This window comes from Blennius ocellaris, assembly GCF_963422515.1.
Source record: "Blennius ocellaris genome assembly, chromosome: 7".
Lineage (NCBI taxonomy): Eukaryota > Metazoa > Chordata > Actinopteri > Blenniiformes > Blenniidae > Blennius > Blennius ocellaris.
The window spans coordinates 11,099,905-11,122,547 of record NC_137656.1 but is presented as its reverse complement, the minus strand read 5'-3'; the positions used below and the strand labels follow the sequence as shown (position 1 = coordinate 11,122,547).

Sequence of the window (22,643 nt, the reverse complement as noted above, 5' to 3'; positions counted from 1 at the left end):
TGCTTGTTCAGAGTCTGGAGAAGGCAAACCTATCGACAGACTTCATTAAATTCCTGGCCCAATCAAACAAAACTAAATACAAAATTGCAGCTCACGAGGATGATACTTGAGGTGAAAGATGTTCAGTAAGGCTCATCAGAGACCACACTGGCTGGCAGAACAAAGACGAAGCACTGCGCTCTGTTGCTAATGAAGCACTAGAGGCCTCAGGCAACTTAAAATAAAGATGAACTGTGATGAGGTACAGTGACACTGACAGTAATGCAGTATTGTGCATCTCCAAACATCACTGGTGAAAAGCTTTGAAGAGCTGCTTGCTCTTAGCTGTTCGATAAAGCACACATCCAAAATTCTGATCTGATTGCCTCGCTTCCATTTCACTCTCCATACCCTCATTCACATCTGCAATGCCTGCCATGTCTTATTACTTTACGTGAACACTTCAATCCCCGTCCTCATGCTCTCATATCCCACCTTCGATGTTCTTGGCTGGTTTGTAGGCATCATTTTTCACAATCATCTTGATGAGGTTCATGCACTGAACGATGAAGCGTTCAAAGGTCACTCCTTCTCCTGCAGGTGTGAACACGTAGCTCACAGCAAATTCCAGGGAACGCTGGATCAGCGGTATGAATGCACAGGGATGGCACTCCAGGAAGTCTAACAGCTACATGGAAGACAGGTGAATAACATAAGAGTATAAACAAAATAAATAAAAAAAACGTTTTTTTCCAAACATTTGCAGATAGTGTCTTATACTGACAGTATTACAGTGCATGCATGAATTAACTCACAACTTTTGTGTACAAGATTATCGTCTTTTCCAGCTTTTCTCTGCACGTGCTTTCTGAACCAATTTGGCGACCTGAAAAATAATTAAAAAAACAAGAAAATAGAAAGACCTTGAAAGGAGAAGACAAACATTACTTTATTACATCTTCAGACTAATAATTTCAGACCAGTACATTTTTAATATGTTTGAAGATACGCAGGGAAAATAAAGTACTGTAAAGTACCATAAAGTTTATTCCCACAAAAGGATCGTTAGTGTTTACTGTAAGACCATAGACAAGACATTGATAACGGACTGACTGCATGCCACCCGTGAGCCCTCAAAACCACCCTAAACGACCTGCATCCAATAATTTCTAATAAGTATTAGATCGGTAGAATAACAGTCACTTGAAACACATTTGAACAAGATCTCAGTTGAACTTTCTCTAAAGTTCATATTCAAACTAAAATAAATACAGGTTGAATTAATAAGAAACATACAATTAGTATTTGCTATTCAGTTAGCTTCTATAATTTTAAGACACCCTTGTGACAGATTGACTTATTTGCAGTTAGTTTAGCAGCCCTATTCACTCTACAGTACTTAACAGTATTAAGCTTAATAAGCTTTTGATATGTATATATTTTTTATCTTTTTAAAGGAGAAACAAACATGCAGAAATATGCCCATTTAATTTCCGTTTATTATATTTTCAAAGAGAACATGTCTGATTCAGTAGAAATTGCTCAGGTTAAATTGCTCAGTTAGATTACCAATTAATGCAGGGGTAGAATTGATAACACCACTGTGGAGCACACACTTCTGTCTTTTAGGAATTTCAAAGTTTCAAACTAATCATGGTGGTTTAAAACAACATCAAAGGCATCCTCTTATCGGAGGAAAGCCTCTTTCAGTTTAAATTTCAGTTTTGCCTGCTGGAGGTAAAGTTGTGCATATGCATAACAAACACAGGTGATTGACAGCAGCACTGGGGCATAGACCGTCTGGTGTGCAGGTAGTATGTCTCTTGTCCCCTGAGAGGAGTCTTAAAGCTGTTATCACCTAAACTGAAAAATATCGCTCATATTAAAGAAACAATATATACCAAGCAATTCATTTTTATTAGCCATAATGGGACTTGGATTTAATTACCAGCAACAAGGTTGCATTTGAAGGATTGTGATTTCAAGCAGGAACAAAAAAAAAGTTCATTTACCAAGAAATAGTGATCAACACTATCAAGTCTAGAAATTATCGTCATAGAAAGAAGCATAATGTTTCCATTTCCTGTCTAATGGCATCATCCACAAGCTACAAGTGAGGTTCATTTAGCCTTGCTACCTTGTAAATGTGCCACAAGCATGATGCATATGGTGCAGTGCAGTAATAAAAATTACTTTAAAAATAAAATGCTCCAATATGAAATAGGACACCATAAAGTGTCCCATGAGGTACTAGATAACATTGACAACCAATGTGGTTTACTCGCTTGTCAGTATCACACTTGCTTTCTTATACTCATTTGTGAACAGAGAGCGTCGCTGTTTCCTCTGACTTTATGCACACTTTCATTACTTTTCGCAAGTACTAACTTAAAGTGACAGTGGATTCAATAAAAAGTTGAGCTGACTCAAAGGTTGCTCTGCCTACTTGCTTTTTTCTCCAGATACTGCACAGATCAGTGATTATGGAAATCAAAACACAATTACGTTTTATTGACGTTGTGTCCACGCCATTGTTTCTTGATTTGCAGGTGCGCAACAGCAGGTAATGTTATCAGGTGCCGCACTAAATCATTAAAGTCAGCGAGGTCGAACGTATAAACCTACAAAATGTGCTCGTCTAGTCACACACACGGGAACAGAGATGAAAAAACAAAAGTGTATTCATTATCTCTGACGGATATGAAGTTTAGAAAGAAAGTTTAAGAATAAAATTACTGAATGACCTTGGCTGCAGGACATACATCAAACAGTAAGAGCCAGACATCTGAATGGCCCACAAAGACTTTCCAAAAAAAAAACCTCGATTTATATATTTGACCTTATCAGGCTGTGCAGAGCTGATATTTCTCACCGGCCCGGCTGTGAGCTGCCTTGCTGTTTCCCCTATCTGTTAGTCCAAAATACCAACCAGGCCGGGATCCTGCGCCTGCACTGTCATCAGCTGAGTGAATATTGAAGTGATCGCTGTGGCTGATATCTCAAATAATATTCTCACTGACATCTGCTGCTGTGGTAGCTTGTGGAGTTGCGCGTTAGATTTATCTCACACTCACTGGGTCTAGCTATGACAAACCTGTATGGGAACGAAAAAAAGGGAGAATTGATGGTGAGGGCGAGATTATAAGGCTGCCGCTGGGCATATTCTGCACGCGCTGTTTCCACTAGAGGGGCATTTCAAGGGGAGGCTGAACTGCTTTAAGGATTCAGAATGTCTACCATTGTTTTACCTTGACCCATAAGAGATTAAGGCTTAGCAAGGACCAACTGGAGTTACCACTTTGTGGTTGCATGCCGGTGACCTTGTCCCTTAATCTTCAAAATAGTTCTCTGTTTGGAGACATTAAAAAAGTGAGCTAAGTTTGAAAGACTCCTCAATGTGGCTCCTGGGAAATAACATTAACACCAATCCATGAGCTCAAAGTCACCTTGATCTTACACCTGATCGAATCCCAACCTTCCCAAACATACTGGGAACCATTACACCAACTCTAGGTATTTCAAGGTGCTGGGATTATTTTTTTAATTGGATACTATTTTCCAACAGTTCCGAAAACTTTGGGTATGGGGTCTGCAGTTGACGGTGCTTTTATGGCATTGTATGACAGTAGCATGCAAATGGTGCAAGATCACTGTGCAATTGTGTTCACTAAAGTCGTACAACAGTATAAACAATTATCTTGTGAACAATTCATTAAGAGAGTCGAAAAATTTCAAAAGGATTTTGGTTCTTCTTTGCCATGAGAACTTCATTCACTAAACATACACAAATTTAATTATGCAACAGGGACAAAAAAGGTTTAATTGGCTCAGTCTCTTATAGTGGGATTTGGAACAATTGGTTGCTTGGTCATCTTTGTGTGGCGTCTAAATAAATGCAGTAGATAAATGAGGAAGAAGGCACCCAGTAAAACAACCAACTGGTTAGACTTGCATTTAAACCAATGGAACATCAGGTGATGTGACAGCCACAGTGTGATTAATAAATGGGTCAACAGGGTGGGATCACTCAATCACTTTAGAAAGCTTTATAGCTGAGATTTAATGTTCACATCTACTGGTACTTTATGAGAGCACCATCAATGTTAAAGGCCTTTAACCTGCTCTCTCAAGATCAAACCATAAAACTGTTCGCTTCACATCGGATTGCGATTAAGAAACTAGACTCACTGGTTCTCAGTTTGGGAAAACTTCACTTGAGAAAGAAAGAGATAGCGATAGCGAGAGCGAGAGCGAGAGCGAGGGAAAGAAAGACAGTGTACTCACAGCAGTCCAAGAACTGTTTTAGCCTTTCAAACACTGCGTTCAGGAAACCCTGAAAAGGAAGAGATGAAGAAAGGGTGAGATAAAGTTTAATCTCTCCGACATTTCTGGAGTTGAATCACTCCAGAATGCTCCACAAGTACTGCCCAGATGCAGATATAGGAACAAAAGGATAACTTTGACTGTGTGCGCGTGTGTGTGTATGGATGCGTACTTGCCTCCTTACTCCAGAGTATAAATAAAAGCGCCAGCAACACAGTATAAAAAGAGAATCAATGTTCAGAAGAGCGCCAGTGGCTTAGCGTGAGAAATTAGATGATGGATGAAGATGCAATATGTTTAGTTCGGCATTAATGTTCAGCCACGAGGTCAACAGAGGTGTCATTAATCATACATCCAGCTATTAACTACAACTCGTGAGAGTTAGTAAAGAAAGAGTGGCTCTTCTTCGAGAGGAAGACAGCAGAGAGGGTGGGAGATGATGGAGAGCACAGTTAACAGCAGGCATTAGTGAACGTAATGGGATCCAGATCGGCAAAGGCCGAGGAGTGTGACATAAATGATGATAGAAATAATTGTAGGAAATCAAAAAAATGCAAAAGGGAAGGCAGAAAAGATATTCTCAAGTAACTCACTTGTGGCAAAATAACTAAAGAGGAGGTATGAGTGTGACTTGGAGCAGTGTGAGGGAATAAAACCTAATGGTAAAGTGAGAAGTAAGCAAAATGGACTGAAATGGTGTATAAAAGTTGAAAAATCCGAAGTGTGGTGGAAATCAAAGTCGACTGTTGGCAGTGTTATGGAGAGTCAATTTTAAAGTGACTGCACTGTTAATAAAAGTAGCCAATTGGGTGTGTGTGGCACCTCTCACTTCTTTCTCTCCGTTCATCAGAGGTGGGTGTCTTGTCTTGTCATGTCATTCAGCCTCTAATGCGTCAACACCAACACATTACTCCAATGCAAAAAAAGTTATATTAATGACTTCTGTTTTGGGGTGCGTCAATGCCATTTTTTTTTTTTTAAAGACCATATGATGAACAAAAGTATGATTACTGCCTTTTAGTTACTTGTAACACCGTGTAGGAATAGCAGGACTTATTTAATGCCATTAAGCCTAATTGATACAATACAATACACAAACTGTACTTGAAGGCTATATGTACATGAAGCTTGCTGTGTGCTGCACACATGCTCCAGCTCACCATTAATAAGCGTATTAGTCATACTTCCATCATGTTTTGGTGCGTGAATCCCCAAACTCTTTCGCATGTAGCACGGCTCACAGTTACATGCTGGGCAGTTGATCTAATGAGCTCCAACTGCTGGTCCAAATGTGATTAAGATGCTGGTCTTTGTACAGACTCACTTTCGCCCCATTTCTTGATATTTTGGGAGATTGTGGTTTACATTCTGCCTCACATTTGCCGTTCGCATTAATATTAATGAATATCAAATCCATGAACATCGCTCGTGCTCTCGTTCACCTGCGACATTGCTGACGCATGACGTCACGTAATACTTGATAGGTCGTTTGGTATCAGGGATCTTTTTCAGAGTATGAGTACTCCGTGCAGCATCGGACCCAATACCTGTGTCAGTGCATCGTTACTTGTGTTTCTGACGAAAATGATCAATTCAGTTTCTAGTTCTGACGTCAATATGTTGACTGACAACGTTTGAGAATATTGTTTAAGAATCAAGTCAGGACAAAAAGTCACTTGAGGGGAAAAAAAAAAAAAAAAAGTCATGCAAACTCTGTTTTTAAATTCCACCTCTTTGAAAAATGACGGTATCTTTCATTTGCAGAGTCACAATGTTCCAACCCAGTGCCGTTCTCCAGCACTGCTGCCACTGCGGTGATTAGACGAGAAACCTCACATCTCCACAACGTCATGTATGAGGAGACTCATTGTATTCTCACACAGTTTTCTCACTGGAGACCAGAGTGTGACTGCCATGACTTTTTGCCACGGGCCTAAAACACATTCAGCCGAGTTCAAGATAGCAGTCCCAAACAAAGAAAGACGCTTGCCCTTTGAAAAAGTAGAATTCGAACAGACTGTTCACGGAGATGCTAACATCTACATAAAAGGCCTTTTTTCTTTGTGTGGGCAGAAGTAACTAGTCAGTTGTCTTTGCAGTAAAAAGAACATTACGGAAACACATATAAAACAAACTAGCGAGCCAACGATGTTCCATAATGTGAATAAATACAATTAAAGCAGCAGAATTCTAAAGCTTGTAATTGGCACAGCACAACTTAAAGTCAAATTGACTAAGCCTCTGTTTACATGACTACCGTTTCATTTAAACAAAACTTTTGTTGTATTTTGGGTGTCCGTTTAAACAATAATGGCGCACGGAGTCACTGAAAATGCGAGTTTTTGAAAACGCTCTGACACCGTCGTCTTACAGATGCAGGAAAACAAAACTTTTCATAAACATTGCTACTGTGCATGCACACTGTAGGATACAGTTCTTCTGCACGTGTGAGTAGATGTACAATAACAAAAACTCCTGGCCCCCAGAGCGCCATGACTTCCAGTCCATATTATCCCGGGACTCCGTAGTTTCATAGTTAATAGTCAACTGGAATAGCAATCCACCTTTTGTTGTCTGTCCATAAGAATGCCCATGTGCTCGCCAATGTTAATGTTTATAGCGTATTGTTCTCTATGCGCATGTGTGATTGCATCACAAAAACAACCAACAGCACCAACTTGCAGTCTGCTGTGCCAATTTTTTCCAGGGTTTCTTCCATTTCTATGTAGATAGACATCCTTTTCAAAATGTTGCTGTGTAATAGGAAACTTTCCAGAAACGAGAATGCAAAAATAATGTGCTTTCATTTTAAACATTGCATAAAAAGAGCCTAGAAGAGACTTTTCAAAAACAAGGGTGAACATGTGACCCCCCCAAATGCTGAAAGTGCACTTATATTAAAAGCCATTTTTAACTATTTAGTACAGTATGGCTGAAAAGCACTGGGACCACTTATTCAGATGGTATGAAAATTTAATCTGTCTTAAGAAATGTTAAATATAGGGAATGTACACATAAAAGGTAAAGTAATCTTGGAAAATCATATCAATTTGAAAACATCAAAATACACTTCTCTTTATTTCATGTCAACACCAAAAGCTAAATAACGCATTTTATGAAGAAGAAGAAACTGAAAAATAGCTTTGCCAGCCTCCAGTGTGTATGCATTAATGAATAAAAAAATAACTGTTGATGTCCTTCCTTGCTGTATTTATGAGATAAAGTGGTGCTTGACCTTCTTATGACCAGTTTCAGTGCCTGCTATAATGATACTGCTTTATACAGTGGCAAAAATGTCTGCTCAAATGGGCAATAGTTAACTGAGTGGGCTTCTGCTAGTCTAAGTCCATGCTGTTCATAGTGGTGGTACTCATTCAATCCTCAGTTGTTTCACATTATAAAATGTTTGACCACACCTGATTTATTTAAGTGAATTATTAATCCATTTGCTAGATTACAGCTCGAAGCTGAATTGAACTCTCGGACTCTTTACATTTTCAAACAGAAACCCTAACAATCAAAGCTTTCATGTCACAAATGTCTCGGCAGAATAGATGAAATGAAAGCGGATAAGTCATAAACATCTTAAAAAGTAAATCAATTGTATCAAAGAATGAGAGAAAGACACAAATTATCACAGTAAGAAAACAGTTGTAGCATAAAATCTAAGCTTGCAATAAATTTTAAAGGTAAATAATCTGGCCAAATGATCAAAATTAAATGAAGTTCTGAGAAATAAATGTATAAACGTGTGTCAGAATAGGTGACATTCATAATTGAGGATATGTTAGACACTGACAAACTTTTCTTGTCAAAGGGTACAATCACATGACGCTCATGAGTAAAATGATGTAAATTAGCATTTTTCCATACAACAAAATGTTGACATTTGTTTCGAGATTTTAGTTCTAATCACAGACAGAAGTCTTGCAGCTATCTTGACATTTTAAATAACCCCTTGCTGTATGCAGTTTTTTTGATTTGCATATGGGAAATGTCACAAGACAGTGACTCCAATCAGCCAGTCAGGAGCAATTAGCTAAACTGCATGTTAAGTAGTACCTTACAGTCTGACAGCCTAAAAGCAGTGCTCTTAAAAGTTCACACATTTCAAAAGTCTGCCCTGCGAGATAATTTGATCCAAAGTGCATTCAATCTCAGGCTTTTATAAGAGTGGACTGAATAAAATCTGCCTCCTCAGCAAAGTCGGCTGTATCGCATCAATTTTTTTTTCCAACGGGCTCCAAAAGCGCTGGTGCAGGTACAGACTGACGGCAAAGTGAAGCTGTGATCATGTTATTTATTTACAGTTCCAAACAACTCCTACTACTGTTTGTATAAATAATTGCTAAAACCATCAAGTAATATTTCAAACAATCACCCTATAAAATGATGGAAGGAAGCAGTGTCAAGTTAATGGAAAACAAGCTTGTGAAAAGATGTTCAGTGGTGTGATGGGTCTCCGCTATCCTTCAACTGGCCTCAGGGGGATACCTGATGTAAAACTTCCGAGCCAGACGTGGATCACATGACTTGCTGTGGGGACCCAGGAAGGATAGAACCAAATGATAGTCCCACTGTATTAAAAACGTTCACGGCTTGAGGAAGTCAGTATGTGCAGCTTCAGTTCAAAGGACTGATGACATTTTTTGTAAATGACTCCATTAACTCTGAGCCACGAGGAAACCAAAGCTGTCCTATCAACAGCGTGTGGCGAGATGGTTTAAATTTATTTTTTTTTTTTTTTTTTAGAGCAGACTTGAACTGAAGTCCCCGCTGCAGTCAGACTTTCCTCACACTGAGGGTGGGAGACGAGCTCAAAGAGAACTCTTTGAACCGAGACAAGGCTCAAAGCACTTTCAATCATCACAACCAGCCATATTTTGCACGCAGTGATTCAAAATGTTTTTTTGCCAGCCAAGTCAAAGCAGAGAGCTCAGGACTCACCATCACCTCCATATTGTGTTGGGGCTCTTGGAATCCATGGACAGTCAACTTACGAAGCACTGAAGGGGCACAAAGAAACATAATCAGAATGTATCGCTCCAAATCAAATGTAGGGTCAATTCTTATACAAAACAGACATGAAGCAGTTGTGTTAGTCAGGAATTGTGAATATGTAGTCATGTGTTGAATGCTATTATGCAACATGTTGTCATTCAAAGCCTTGTTTTACAGTTTGTTTTTTTCTTTTAGGGATTAAAGAAATAATTTTTCTGTTGTCAAACTTTATCAGAGAAACCTTTTAACATTACAAGCATGACTGATTCCCAGAAAGCGTGTAATGATGTGCTCGATAGAGACCATCATCATACTCCTTACATTCCGTAAATTTTCCCATCATACATAAGAAAAAAAATTATATATATATATATATATAGTTATCAGCTTTGCTTTATATAGCTATCAGCTTTGAAAAACGTGGAAAAACGACACTAATCTCAGCAGAGTGTATTCCCAGAAAATGCACATTTAATTGTCACAAATTTACATTTGGTTTGATTATAAACACTGGAACCTAAAACAGCAGTACATCGTTTTTCTTTATTCGCAAAATCACACAGCACTCAATTTTGCATTACGTACAGATCACTGCACTTCTTTCCGTGAGCGCATAAATCACAGCGTGCATGCGTGTTGTTACCTTTCAGGGATAGTAGTGTTCTCTCCAATGAGCTGACTGCTGCGGCCTCATCCCTGGCATAAATCTGCTGCAGGAAGCAGTCGGTGTGATGGCTCCACAGAGAGCACGCGAAGCTGTAGATGCCTGACGCCAGCTGCCAACATACACATCAACAGCGCCGTCAGTCACATGCAGATAACATTATTTGGGGTCTGTGCGGGCATTCTAAGCCATTCTCATAAACACAGGGAAACAAAACACAAATGCATTAACACACCAAATTCACAAACAGCATCTACTGTATAACATCGAAGGGTCGTGGTCATGAATGTCGTGAAGGCTAACGGGGACCTCGGAGTCTCTGGTCTCATTTGAGCTCCAAATGAACTTCCAATTGCCGGGATATTTTGGCCCTGAACCAATTCCATTTTTTTTTTCATGATGGCATACTCCTATTGAGACTAATCAAAATAATCAAAAGGGAGACCGACGTACTCTCGTTTTCATCAGTGGAGAACAGCTCAATATATCCTTGCAGTCGAGCGAAAAACACAAGTCTGCTGAGACATCATGATGAGTTTGGGAGTATGCTTTGCTTGTGCATTTGTTTAAAAAAAAAAAAAAGAACAAACAGAAATGGGTATGCATTAAATCTCAAAATATTTGCTCAATATTTCAGTGTGACAGTGCTGAAAGCAATACATTTGCAGAATTAACTGCGATTATAAACATTAGGGGAAATAGAATAATAAATTAGGCTGTGAACAGATCAAATGATAATCTAAAAAGAGCTAAGCACCTCTTTACAAAACAAACCCGAGGGGGGGGGCTGAGAAACAGTGGTTAAGTTAGTGACGTACGCCTGCTGTAAGAGAAATCCCTGCTTTGACAGCACAGCACTGGCTTTGATATATTCTTTTGATTGGCAATTTCCTCGTTTGGAAAGATTTCTCAAGAGCTTGCCACTTTTCTTTTCTGAGATACCAAACTAATCCAATGCATGAAACCTAAAAAGCGACGAGAAAAGCATGGGAAACAATCTCGTTTTTTTTTTCCATTCGCCTTCCTCACCTCTTCCGGTTTTGTTCTCACTTCATCATCTTATTTGTGAGTTAGCTTAGATGTCTTTTTTTTTCTCCAATGGTCTATCATTTCATTTCAAAGGCATACTGAACACAACGTGAAAGGCCTAATAATGAGGTGTATAACAAATGCTCTCATTTAATGAGCGTGTTCAAAGAAAACTTATCCTAAATTTGAAAGGGAAAAGGTGGAGGTCAGAAGTTACTCGGGATTCAGTTAACGATGAAATGTCTGTGTCTTCACTAGTCTGCAGAGAAAATGGGTTTTCATTTTTTTTTCTTTAGGTTTTTAATCACGTGGAAGGCTGTTCGACTGTCTGGCAGCAGCCCACCACTTCACAATGTTAGAGATATCCGTCGCCCACCTTGCACCCCGCAAAAGTGCTCAAGTAGACTGTTGGTACTTTAACTATGAAAATAGATCAATTCAAAATATTCAACTCAAGCATTTGTACATTAATCTCATATGGAACAACAGCTGCTGCTGCTGTCATTCCAAGCGAGCCAGTCACACTCAGGCCATACAATTTGATGTCATTGACCCAGAGACACTGGGATCTCATCCCGTCTGACAAGATGACACAGCAATGACTTCGCAAGTCGTGATTCTACCGAACTTGGTAAAGCCAAAACCTTCAGGATATTCGTGGAATGCCTTAAGTCTGAAAACTGTGAAATGCTGATAAAACACTGTCGTTTCTTCGGCTTATTGACTCGTCCTAATTAAAACTTTTGTTTAGTCAACAAAGAAATCAGTCACAGGAAAATCCTTACTGATAATCAGTCCAACTGATTAACATAATCGGAGTTTTTAAGCTCTCGTTCTCCTTCCTCCACGGAGGAAAATCCTTCAATGTGATGCACATTTGTGTGAACAGGATAGAAAGTGAAACAAGAACACAGGTTTTGTTATTATTGTGGTGATGAGCAAGACGATTTGTCTTAATACCAAACAGCTCTGTATGATAGGATGGAGGCGGAACAAGCATTAAACCTCGTCAACAGATAGCAATGACGTTTACAGGTCAAGGGCGTTTTACACTCAAAAGCCATCCGCTATTCCGACAGCAGTATGTGTACAATCTGTAAAAAGGATACGCTGATGTCTAGTTTCTGAGTCTTTCCTCATACCACAAAGATCATGCCACCCTGTCACATTTACAACCAAAACAGATATAATGAGCCTGAAGACAAAATCCATCACATGAGAGACCGTTGATGTCTTTTAGTGGTAAAATCAAAGTGTTCTGAGAAGATACAGTAATCAAACTTCAGGCAGTAATTACAGGTTGTTTTTAAATTACTTTAAAGGAGTCGTGTCAGACAATTTAATAGACATATTTAAGATATTTTATGTGAACTAAATTAACTTCGCAGTATAATTGTCTCCTTAATCAATGGAGCTGCTATGAACATGAATAAAAGTAAAATATCTGTCAGATCCTTGAAGCAATAATAGACTTCTAATGATTGAAAATGAGAATAACAAGATACAAAGATTTAAAAAAAAAAGACAAAAAAACAATGCAGTGCATCACAAAAGTTCAACGCCATTTCAATGCAACACAGTCGAGCATTTTTGTAACAGATAAATATGACCCAACACATGAGACCTGCTGCTTGTTTTTCTGTACTAAAGTGCTCCTCACGAGTGGTGAGTTTCAAAATAACGTTCTTGTCAAAGCTCGGAACAATTTCATAAGTATAGCCCTCATCCTGACTCCACGTGGCACACTGCATGGATGTCCATCACAAAAACGGATGTGATCCCTCAATAATGTCACCAGAACTTCAAAGGAAATGGTGACAACTTCAATTTGCTCTGCTCATAACAAAGTGATTAAGGGCAGAAATGAAGCTGCTTATTTGTGTAGCTGGCAGACTTTGACTGAAAAACCATCTGCATTCCAAATATTGCATTTGCTGAATTGTTGCTGAATCATTTAGGAGAGCATCACAATGGCACCGAGAACCAATTATTTGCCACCCCCCGTGGTCTGCCTGCACATCTGAAAAAGTACTGAAGTTACAGGACTTGTGCGAGTGCTTCTTTACACAACTGCTAACAAAGAGAACACGCCAGGCAGATTTTCTCCAGCCGCAAGTCGATTCTGTTTCTCGTTGATATTAAAGCACCCTGAAGATGCAGTTCATTTTAGTCGACGCCGTCTTTATGAAAGCCCATCCTGTAAACCAGGAGTGTCCTGAAGGAATTGTATTTTTCATTTCAACGCCTCTGAGATTCAAACTTTAATCTAATGAATGTGTCATCGCCAAGGCTTGCAGGAACCTTAATGAGTCGCTATCAGACTCAAAACGTGCAATACTGTAGCGCTCTCGTACCTGGAGTCGAAAATTCAACATCTTTTTACCATAGCCAGCTCCATTATTGGCTTTGAGGCACATAATCATTAGTTGTCTGCATCACCACTGATTATGTGTCAAATATCTCTAAAGCCATAAATGAAATAACTAATTAATTTATCCATATTCGATAGTGGTGTGCCAGAACTAATTCCAGCTCACTGTTGGTACGAATAGAACGCGCTACCAGTCCATCGCAGTGCAAACACAGGATTCACATGATCAATATTAGAGCCTCAATCATGCTCAAATCCAATAATCAATTTGTCTTTCTCTTGGCACCATTTTATTCATTACCGTACCATCTTGTGCGAGAATTCCTCTTGTCGCCCGTATCCTTTCGTCACTTCAATCACTTATCCACTGACCTATAAACACTATCCCCTATATCTATCAGCTGTATGTGAAGCGGAAAACACAGCAGGCAGCAGGAACCCTCAACAAGGCGCCGGTTAATGAAGTGCTGCGAGCGCATCAACTCCCACGGTGTAGCCAACATGCTCCTCCAACAGTTTCAGCTGGTACCGAGGTGCGGCTGCCGGACGTGCTTCTACACCCAGACGCATGCGAAACTGACAGCTCTCGTGGGATACCTCATGGTTGCCTTTCCTCCTCGAACACAGTTCAGTACACAATCAGTCCGTCAAACTTTCTTCAAATATTAAAGTTGGGGATGCCGTGGGTGCCGATCACTGATACCGATCACATGGATTGATTGTAATCGTTTTGATTTTGTTATGATGAGTGCTACCAGCTGATCGGGGGAAAAGGAACCATAAAAATCACCTTCATTTAGAAAAAAATAGGTTTTTACTTCTTCGAGAGAAAAGAAAATACAAAAACCCTGCAAGCACGATGCAGCATTACCGCTCTCAACCGGCTAAATAGTGTAGATGGTCAAATAAATAAAAGGCAATATATCTTACAATATTGTATAAATCAATTAATGTCAGATTTTTATAGCATCTTGAGCAATGGCTGTGTTAATTGCCGTCTGACCGTTACCGCTCCGGCTATCTTGTTTTCATTGTCTGCCATTAGCACACCCGGCATTGCCCCCTCACATCAACAGCCCCAACACCTCACTTTACATTTCTAATTCAAACAGCTGGATTGACACAAGTTTCTGTCCAAAAGTTATATTTTACAAGATTGCATTGCACTCGTCAGAACATCCTAATTTATTTTTGCCCGATACACATTTTTACCAAATAGAGCTGTTTGTTGTAGCCGAAGGGCAGAAGACAAAGAACTCCAGTGAATTCATTAATTTAGGGAACAAGCTAGCAGCGTGGACTTACATCCTGGAAAAGGCGTCTGTCCTGTGCCAGTCGTTTGGAGGCGAGGGTTTTGGTGACATGGTAGAAGGTAAGCAGCGCTCTGTGCTGCTGAAGGCCGTCCTGACCCTTCACCGACTCCAGCAGAATTGGGATGAGCTCCGGCCACTGCCTGGGGCAATCCAGACGGGCCACCTTTGCTATCAGCACTGCGATCTGGGTTGCTATCTATTGGAAAAACAGAGAGAGGCGAAGCGTAAACACCGCATAAGGTGGTTAAGCCAAAGTGGACTTGACAAGAATTATAAATCACTTCTTGTTTCATACAATATTGAATAAAGAACTCCCTTCAAGATCATAAGGAGCATACTACTCAGTGCGTCTCTCCTGTGAAACACAATTTAGATTAAAGCATTATTTCCACTGTTAAATCATTACATCAGCAGACCCTGTCACACCTTCACTTGCTCGACACAGTGCACACCAACTGAGCAATTGTAACTTATTTTCAACCAGATGCAGTAAGGGTTGTTAGGCAAGTCATCATTACAGGATGCTTTTTACTCAAAAATATGTTGTCTTGCTGCAACAGTCAAGTGTTTGAACTTGAAGGTGCAGAATGCATAAGCAGTCCCCACATTGCTTCACACTGTTAATCACATCCACACAACAATGGAGGCGGCTCCCAGAGAATTGGACTATGAGACACATACAGTACTGTGCACAGTGCCTTCACCGATTAAGTAAATATTAGCACTTTTATCTTAAAGCATACCTGCCTTTTCAGCATTTTTCTCTACAATTCACAAAAAGGCTCAGCACAGCAGTGTATATGCAATCACGCTGTAACTTGGATTTATTGCCAATATTTAACAAAAGGGTTTTAATAGATTTTTGAGGGGGATTTGTTTTGTGTTTTTGGGGGGAGGGGTTTGTTCAGTGTCTATGACAGTTATGTTTTTTAACAAGGATGCATTTGAGCTGTGATGGCGATTATAAGCTATTAGTAACTATAACAAAAGAATTATAGCACTGTCTATATCAATGCTTGGATGAACACAGACATATTCCTGCTCAATATTTTTTAATGGTCTTGTTTTATTAAGTGATAAACAATGAGTGTGCAGGCAAATTTATTTCTAAGCATCAATCAGTCTTTATGTCGACATGAAATTCAGATGAGGTCAAAAACTCTTCTTGCTTGGTCGAACTTCTAAACCGTCGACAAAACACTGGAGCACTGGCAACAACACACACCACAAATACACAACCCCTTCTGGAGTCCTGATTGGACAAGATGAGGCTGCAACTGCAGAGACATATGGTGTTTAAATGGTATTCATTGCATGCCATATGGACTCTATCAGTCCTGAAGTTCGAGAGCTGTCCCTCAGGAACAGGCAACCTGTAGAAACCGAGATGGATGGCCATCATTTACCCGCACCCCTCAATGTCCCCTCGGACAGATGTATTACACACTGCTTGATTTCTGAATGATTTCTTTGCTGCAGCATTCGCAATCAAGAAACATCTTGAACAGAAAATGCACACCCACTACAGAAATCAGTCTGTACCCGCCACATTGAATCTACTTATTAGTGAGTTGCATTTCTTCATACCAGCCTGTGGCAAGTCCACAAGAAGCATGATGCTTTTTTTGCACTATAATGTACAGTTTGGGAGAAAGTCTTACAATTACTTTAATCTTTGTTCAAGAATAGAACAACAGCAAATAGTTTTTTCTCTCTCTCTCTCTCTGTGCATACCACTTTTAGTCAACCTACCTGATTAACAGGCTCATTGAAGTTTGTGATGAGACCAGCACGCAATGACGTCTTCTCTTCCTCCGACAACGCACTGTCACCGAACCAATCGCAAAGGCATTCACAGGAAGTGGAAGAGAAAGAGACAAAGAGGAAGAAAAATTGTATTAAAAAGACAACGTAAGAATTTTTAACTGAACCGATCACTGCGACATGGGCAAGCGCTAATATAAAGATCAGGTTTTTAAACATAATTTCCTTGAATAGTTAGTGCTATTTCTAAATGGTTCACACTTAATAAGGTGGAGAAGAGAAACATGGTATACACTATGGCATACAGTACATGGATGAAGGAGCAAGCACACAGATTTTCCACAGAAAACAGGACCGAGTCTTTAAAGTAAGGACATGCCGGTGAAGGTGACAGTGTTCACTTCAGAGCTGCAATGTCACACTATAACAACAGCAAGCCAGCCTCTCGGGGGCTGCTGAATGCAGCACATATCAGAAGGAAGCCTACTATTATCTCATTTAGGATTCTGGACATGTGAAGCCAGACTTTAATGTGATGAAGATAAAAACATGAGATCAATTTGCTAACTTGTTGCGGGATGGATTTAATCGATTAAACGTCCAACATTTTATGGCGTGCGACCTGCCAGCTGCTTGATTGAATTAAAGAACTTTGGATAAACTGCCCGGAATCCTTGGGCTCAGATGTTGTGAACAGGACTGAGGGGGTTTTCTTTCTGTTCAAAAATGGACTTTGAAGGAGCTCGTAATGATGGGAATATGCACAGAAATGTCTTACTACAATCCTCCCTGCACTGTATGTTTCAACTGCAGCTGAAACTCAGCAGCAGGAGAGCGTTTGATGTGGGGAAGAGTGAGGAATGAATCATGCTGTAACCCTGGGCAGAAAAAAAGAACAAATATGAGTGGAAGACAAATTACTTGGAGGGAGAGTGTGAATTAGTGAAACAGCAACACACACACACACACACACACACACAGACAGACAGACAGACAGACAGACAGACAGACAGACAGACAGACAGACAGACAGACAGACAGACAGACAGACAGACAGACAGACAGACAGACAGACAGACAGACAGACAGACAGACAGACAGACAGACAGAGAGAGAGAGAGAGAGAGAGAGAGAGAGAGAGAGAGAGAGAGAGAGAGCAAGCTTTAAAGAAATGTAGGATGAAAGACTTAAAAAAAAAAAAAAAAAGAGGCATATCTGAGCCTCATTTTTTTTTGTCTTTAGGCAAAAGAAGCCAGAAAGTCTTACAATCGTATAAGCAAAAAAAACTATTTGAATACACAAGATGTAGATATCTGGTCACCAGTAAATGATGCAACTGTTATAGATGTCCTGACTTCAACTGTATTATTTGCTGGTAGAAATAAAAAAATATCCGGAGCTCGCTTCAAGAAACAATACAGGCCAGTCAGTAGCTTAGGTGAGTCATTCACTCAGCAGGTAGTGGCAGCAGTATAGGCTGTTCTACTTTTTAACACTCCTTGTACTAAAACAAGGGCAACTCCTCAGGGAAAATCCAAAAGCAAAACAAAACTTCTATCATGCCGTGATACTATTTTGCTGCTTCTTGTACTGTGCATTGTGTTTATTGAAGAATAATCCAATCTGCACATGACCTAAACATTTTTGTAAGAATTACATTTCCCAGAATACAACAACTACACTTGAGGCGAAGGTCGTTGGGAGCTTTCAGTGAGATCATGAGCCAACCACAAATTTTGCAGCCCCTGAGAGTAGTAGAGAATGAAAAAAATGTTTTCAAGTGGTCAAGCAATGACTTCAAGTTCTCCAGTCACTTCCCACAGCTTCCTCGAGATTGAGTGTGTGAATCTGTATTTGCCTTGTGATAGATTGTTGACCTGACCGGGGTGAACGCTGCCTTCGCTCATAGTCAGCTGGAATTGGCTTCAGCACATTGCGACTGGCCGCTGGACAAAGACGTGAAGATGATGGAAGGACGGACGATACAGTGCTTTCTCAAAGCGTTTATAGCACTTTGCTTTACCCAATTTTTTATTAATTTTTTTTTGCAAGGTTGTTACAACTAAACTAAGAAATCACATGTATATAAGTACTTACAGCCTTTGCCATCCAACTCAAAATTTAGCTCAGGTACATCGTCCGTCCACTGATCATCCATCATCAGAACTCGGAGACAGGATTGTGTTGAGACACTATCTTACAAATTGGTGTCACTTTAAGTTAATGTGTTATTTGCCATTTTTACACCTTCAAAAGTCGTCCCACAGGTCATATTAAACACAATAGTGGGCCTGTTACAGCCCATTTGATTGACACTCCGGTTTTGGATTCTGCACTTTTACTATCATCAATAATGGCAGACAATTTGTGCTTCCCAATGTTTGAACTTTCAAGGGCTACTTTGAAGCTGGAGTTGTGTTTTGAATAATTATAGTGAAGCGTATTGCCTGCATTAGATATGACCATCTGTTCCAACCGGACGTGAAAAGAACTACAACCACACCACATGAACAAAAGTTTAGCTCTACCGTTAGTATTTTTCGCAGTATATAACTGTTGCTGATGTACTGCTACCTGGATCAACTGTGTGATACTGTGATTCCTGTTAAATTTGTCTCGTAATTCTAATATTGAAGACAAGTGTTAGGGTCGAGGTCTGAGTCTTACGAAAAATGCACAGGAAGATTTTCAACTTCAAGTACTTGACCTACCTTGTTCATCGCACAACATTAAGCTTGTTGCAGAGACAACACAGGTGGAACTAACGGCATTTATGAAGGCACCATTTCACTTAAGTGACACAGACATGTCAATGAACCAGCATGCACAATACCCGAACTGTGGGACTCAGTCATAAAAGAACCAAGTCATTTTCTTTATTATGAGCGATACATATGCTTCATCGACTATGAAATGCGAAAATGATCTCCAAATGGCATATTTCTTTTTTTTTTTCCCCCACTTCTACTTCTTGACTGATTTATTGCAGCATGAAAATTTTAATCCTTCTCAAAACAGTGATAGGGAGATAACAGTTTGCAATTAATTGACTTGAAATGTAATCTTATAATAAATATAGAATAAAATATGCTTGCGAGATTAATTGATGACCTTAAATTGCTCTTAGGTGTGAATGTGAGCATGTGGGGGTCATCTCACATTGTCTACAGCTCTTCAATAAATGGCACTGTTCCAAACAGAATCTCATCAATGACTCAAAGACCAAAACCCTTGCACAGCACTCCAGAAAATAAACTGAACTACTGACAAAAGTGAAAAACTTTGGAAAGAGGGGGGAAACTTTACAGAGAAGAGAATAGCAATAATTCGAAGTGGTCAGAGACATTTGGCAGAATGCTGAGGCGGGACTGATTACCCTCCAGCCAGCCAATGTCTACTGAATTTAAAAGCAAATATTCAATTCACACCTAACAAAAGCCAGTTAGTCATTTACCAAAAGATGGACTGCAGGCTTTGACTAACCATAGACGGTGAAACACAAAAGAATAAACTGAATGTAAAATCAAATCACAATGATATGAATAATCAGGATGGAAAGTAAAAATGGGGAAGACTATAGCTGTGAACGTCTGAAAAGAGGGAATTGCAGACGTAAGCTATAACATGGAAAAGAAAAGACGGCGTGGAAGGGAAAGAAGCATGCAATATAAACAAAACAGGAAAATGCAAACACAAATCTGTGACAACAAAAAAAAAGAGGAGAGAGAGAGAGAAAATGAAGCGGCTTGCAAAACAGGTAACGAGATTAGCGCTGATGAATAAAGACAGGAGAGGATGAGACAATATGTGAGAGAGTAACAATGAATGTGAGAAAGATTGAGAAGAAAAGGCCTATAATGGAGAAGTGAGGGAGTAAAGCTGACAGCAGCCGGGAACAAGAGAGGACAGCCGGTTCTTACTGAGGTGCGACTCTCCTCCAGTATCTGTCAATGCCATTTTTGAAGTACAGCACCGCCAGCCACCTGACGTTCACATCCAGCATGTGGTTATTGAAGATATTCTGTGAAGAGAAAAAGGGAAAAAAAAAAAACATATATGCTCAACCAACGGTGCTTTGTTAGCTTAAATTGGCAATAAGAGTCCATTTAAAGACGGACTCAGTTTGGTGATGCATAACAGCTCAGTGACACGGGAATAAAGACGACAACAAACTGAAGAATAATGATGCAGAGCGCTGATGCTATCTTGCTACTTTTTAACAGGCTGCTCCATTACAGCACAGGGCACTTTGACTTTGTGAACAAGAGTCCAACTTCTGCACACTCATGTGCTTAACTTTTGGAGCTGTAAAATGTTGCCATAATCTCTTGGAAATACAGCACAGAACTGTCAGTGTCCTCAAAGTCATCCTCCTGTTCACTGCAAAGGCAGTAAAAGCAGGACGGTCAAGCTAGAGATTGGAGTCTTGGCTCCCATATTTATAGGTTTAAGAGGTGTGAGGTACAAATGTGAGCTAAATAACAAGAAAAAAACTGCTTCGTCTTTGCTTTAATACGGCACTAAAATATCCATCTGTTTTATCAAGGGAAAAGAGGACCATTGGCAGAGTTGCGTAATGTAATTATTTATTTCAGCATGCAAGATTAAAACAAAATTTTATTAGATCCATCACTGCGGCTGAAATTTGATTTATTGACGCACTCCTTTTCACGCCATCTCCTCAGTGAGACTCGGGGAGAAAGACTCCTCGTTGGCGAAGCGACTGTAGACCTGAGCATCTCAGGCTGCTGCACCAAATAGAGCGTAAATCCAATTTTATTGAGAACATCTTTTGAAATACCAAATCATCTGGGATTTTAGTAACAACACTTATGCTGACTCAAGACCATCATTTTAGGATGAGCTGTGACACTGTGAAGCCGCCCGTCCATTCTCGCCACAAAATCCATCTGAGCGACAAAAAAGTCTGTCATTACTCTGAAACATTCTTTTTCGGCTTTTCTTTTAATGAGAAACACTAACTTGTCTATTTTTAGACAGTTATAAAAGCTGTTAAATGAAGACTGGCATGACAGCCCCACGCAAACACAAGTAACAAATGCAAACTGTCTGCTTTCATGAGTCTTCTAAGACAGACTGGCATCAGCAGGATGCTGTATGCCAATGTTGTCTCTATTTCCACATTATTGGCAAATAGAAGGAAGTAATAAATTTCTGTATGCACGGAAAAGCTGTTTGTGGTTTGCTATGACAGAATCAATCCTGAAACACATTTTTTTCAACAAATGCAGAGAAAACTGACGCCCGTCTCATCATTTAAGCCTGTGTGAGATGGTAAATAAACATGTTACTGCTAACTGACATTTTGATCAAACTTACTTTTGCATATCACAAAGAAATAGCAAACAAAATGCTTTTAAATGTATCTCTATCCAAAACTTTGTGATGACTTTTAATTTTGGAAAAAGCAAGTCAAAGCATTTAAGCCCTATTTACACGACAACGGTGCTGAAAAACCTTGAAAACGACTCTAATGGAAAACATTTCATGAATGAATAAAACGGAAAACGCAGCTTTTCTGAAATGCTTCTATTGTGCATGCACACTACAGCTGTCGCAATTCGTTTAAGTAGATGGACAATAACAATGGCGGCCTCCACAGTGACGTGACTCCCAGTCCATATTCTCCCCAGTTATATAGTTGAGAGTCACCTGTAACAGCAACCCAACTTCATCATCTGCCCATGTGAATATCTGGGTACATTGTTCATGTTTATAGCATTGTAGTCTGTATATGTGTGTGGTTTCATTACAAAAAACAAGAAACAGCATCTACGAGTGGCCCTACATGCAAACTGCATAGTTTTTGCCGTTTCTGTGTCAACAGACATTTTCAAAACATTTCCCTGTAAATACAAAACTTTTCTGAAAGAAAGAAATGGGGCCTTAGTCAATATTTGTTGTACTGGACTTCTAATTACCTCAAAAATGGCTGCATCCTCAGCAGTTAACTAATAAGTCGGCAAATGTGTGATTCATCATGTGCAAAGGTAAGGAGCTCATGGCACAATATGAGAATTTCAAGCTGGACCTGCTGAGGATGCAGAAGGGACACCAGCAAAGCTGAAAGTGCATTTTTCTTTGACTTTTGGAAATGATTTGGCGTAGACAAAGAGGTAATCAAACCATTAGCCAATGCACATGGTACTGTAATATTCATCTTGATGGGAATTTACCA

General features: G+C 39.7%; 1 protein-coding gene across 1 annotated transcript in view; it reads right to left on the bottom strand.

Annotated features, from left to right (window-relative positions):
- ipo11 (importin 11) overlaps positions 1-22,643 on the bottom strand; it is a 115,790-nt gene that overhangs the window by 88,577 nt on the left and 4,570 nt on the right. The window contains exons 3-10 of the mRNA XM_080499990.1: positions 20,365-20,465; positions 16,433-16,505; positions 14,673-14,876; positions 9,947-10,079; positions 9,250-9,308; positions 4,264-4,312; positions 795-865; positions 475-667 (exon numbers count right to left, since the gene is read on the bottom strand). Coding sequence (XP_080356116.1) covers positions 475-667; positions 795-865; positions 4,264-4,312; positions 9,250-9,308; positions 9,947-10,079; positions 14,673-14,876; positions 16,433-16,505; positions 20,365-20,465 — 883 coding nt within the window. The remainder of the gene's footprint in view (positions 1-474; positions 668-794; positions 866-4,263; positions 4,313-9,249; positions 9,309-9,946; positions 10,080-14,672; positions 14,877-16,432; positions 16,506-20,364; positions 20,466-22,643) is intronic.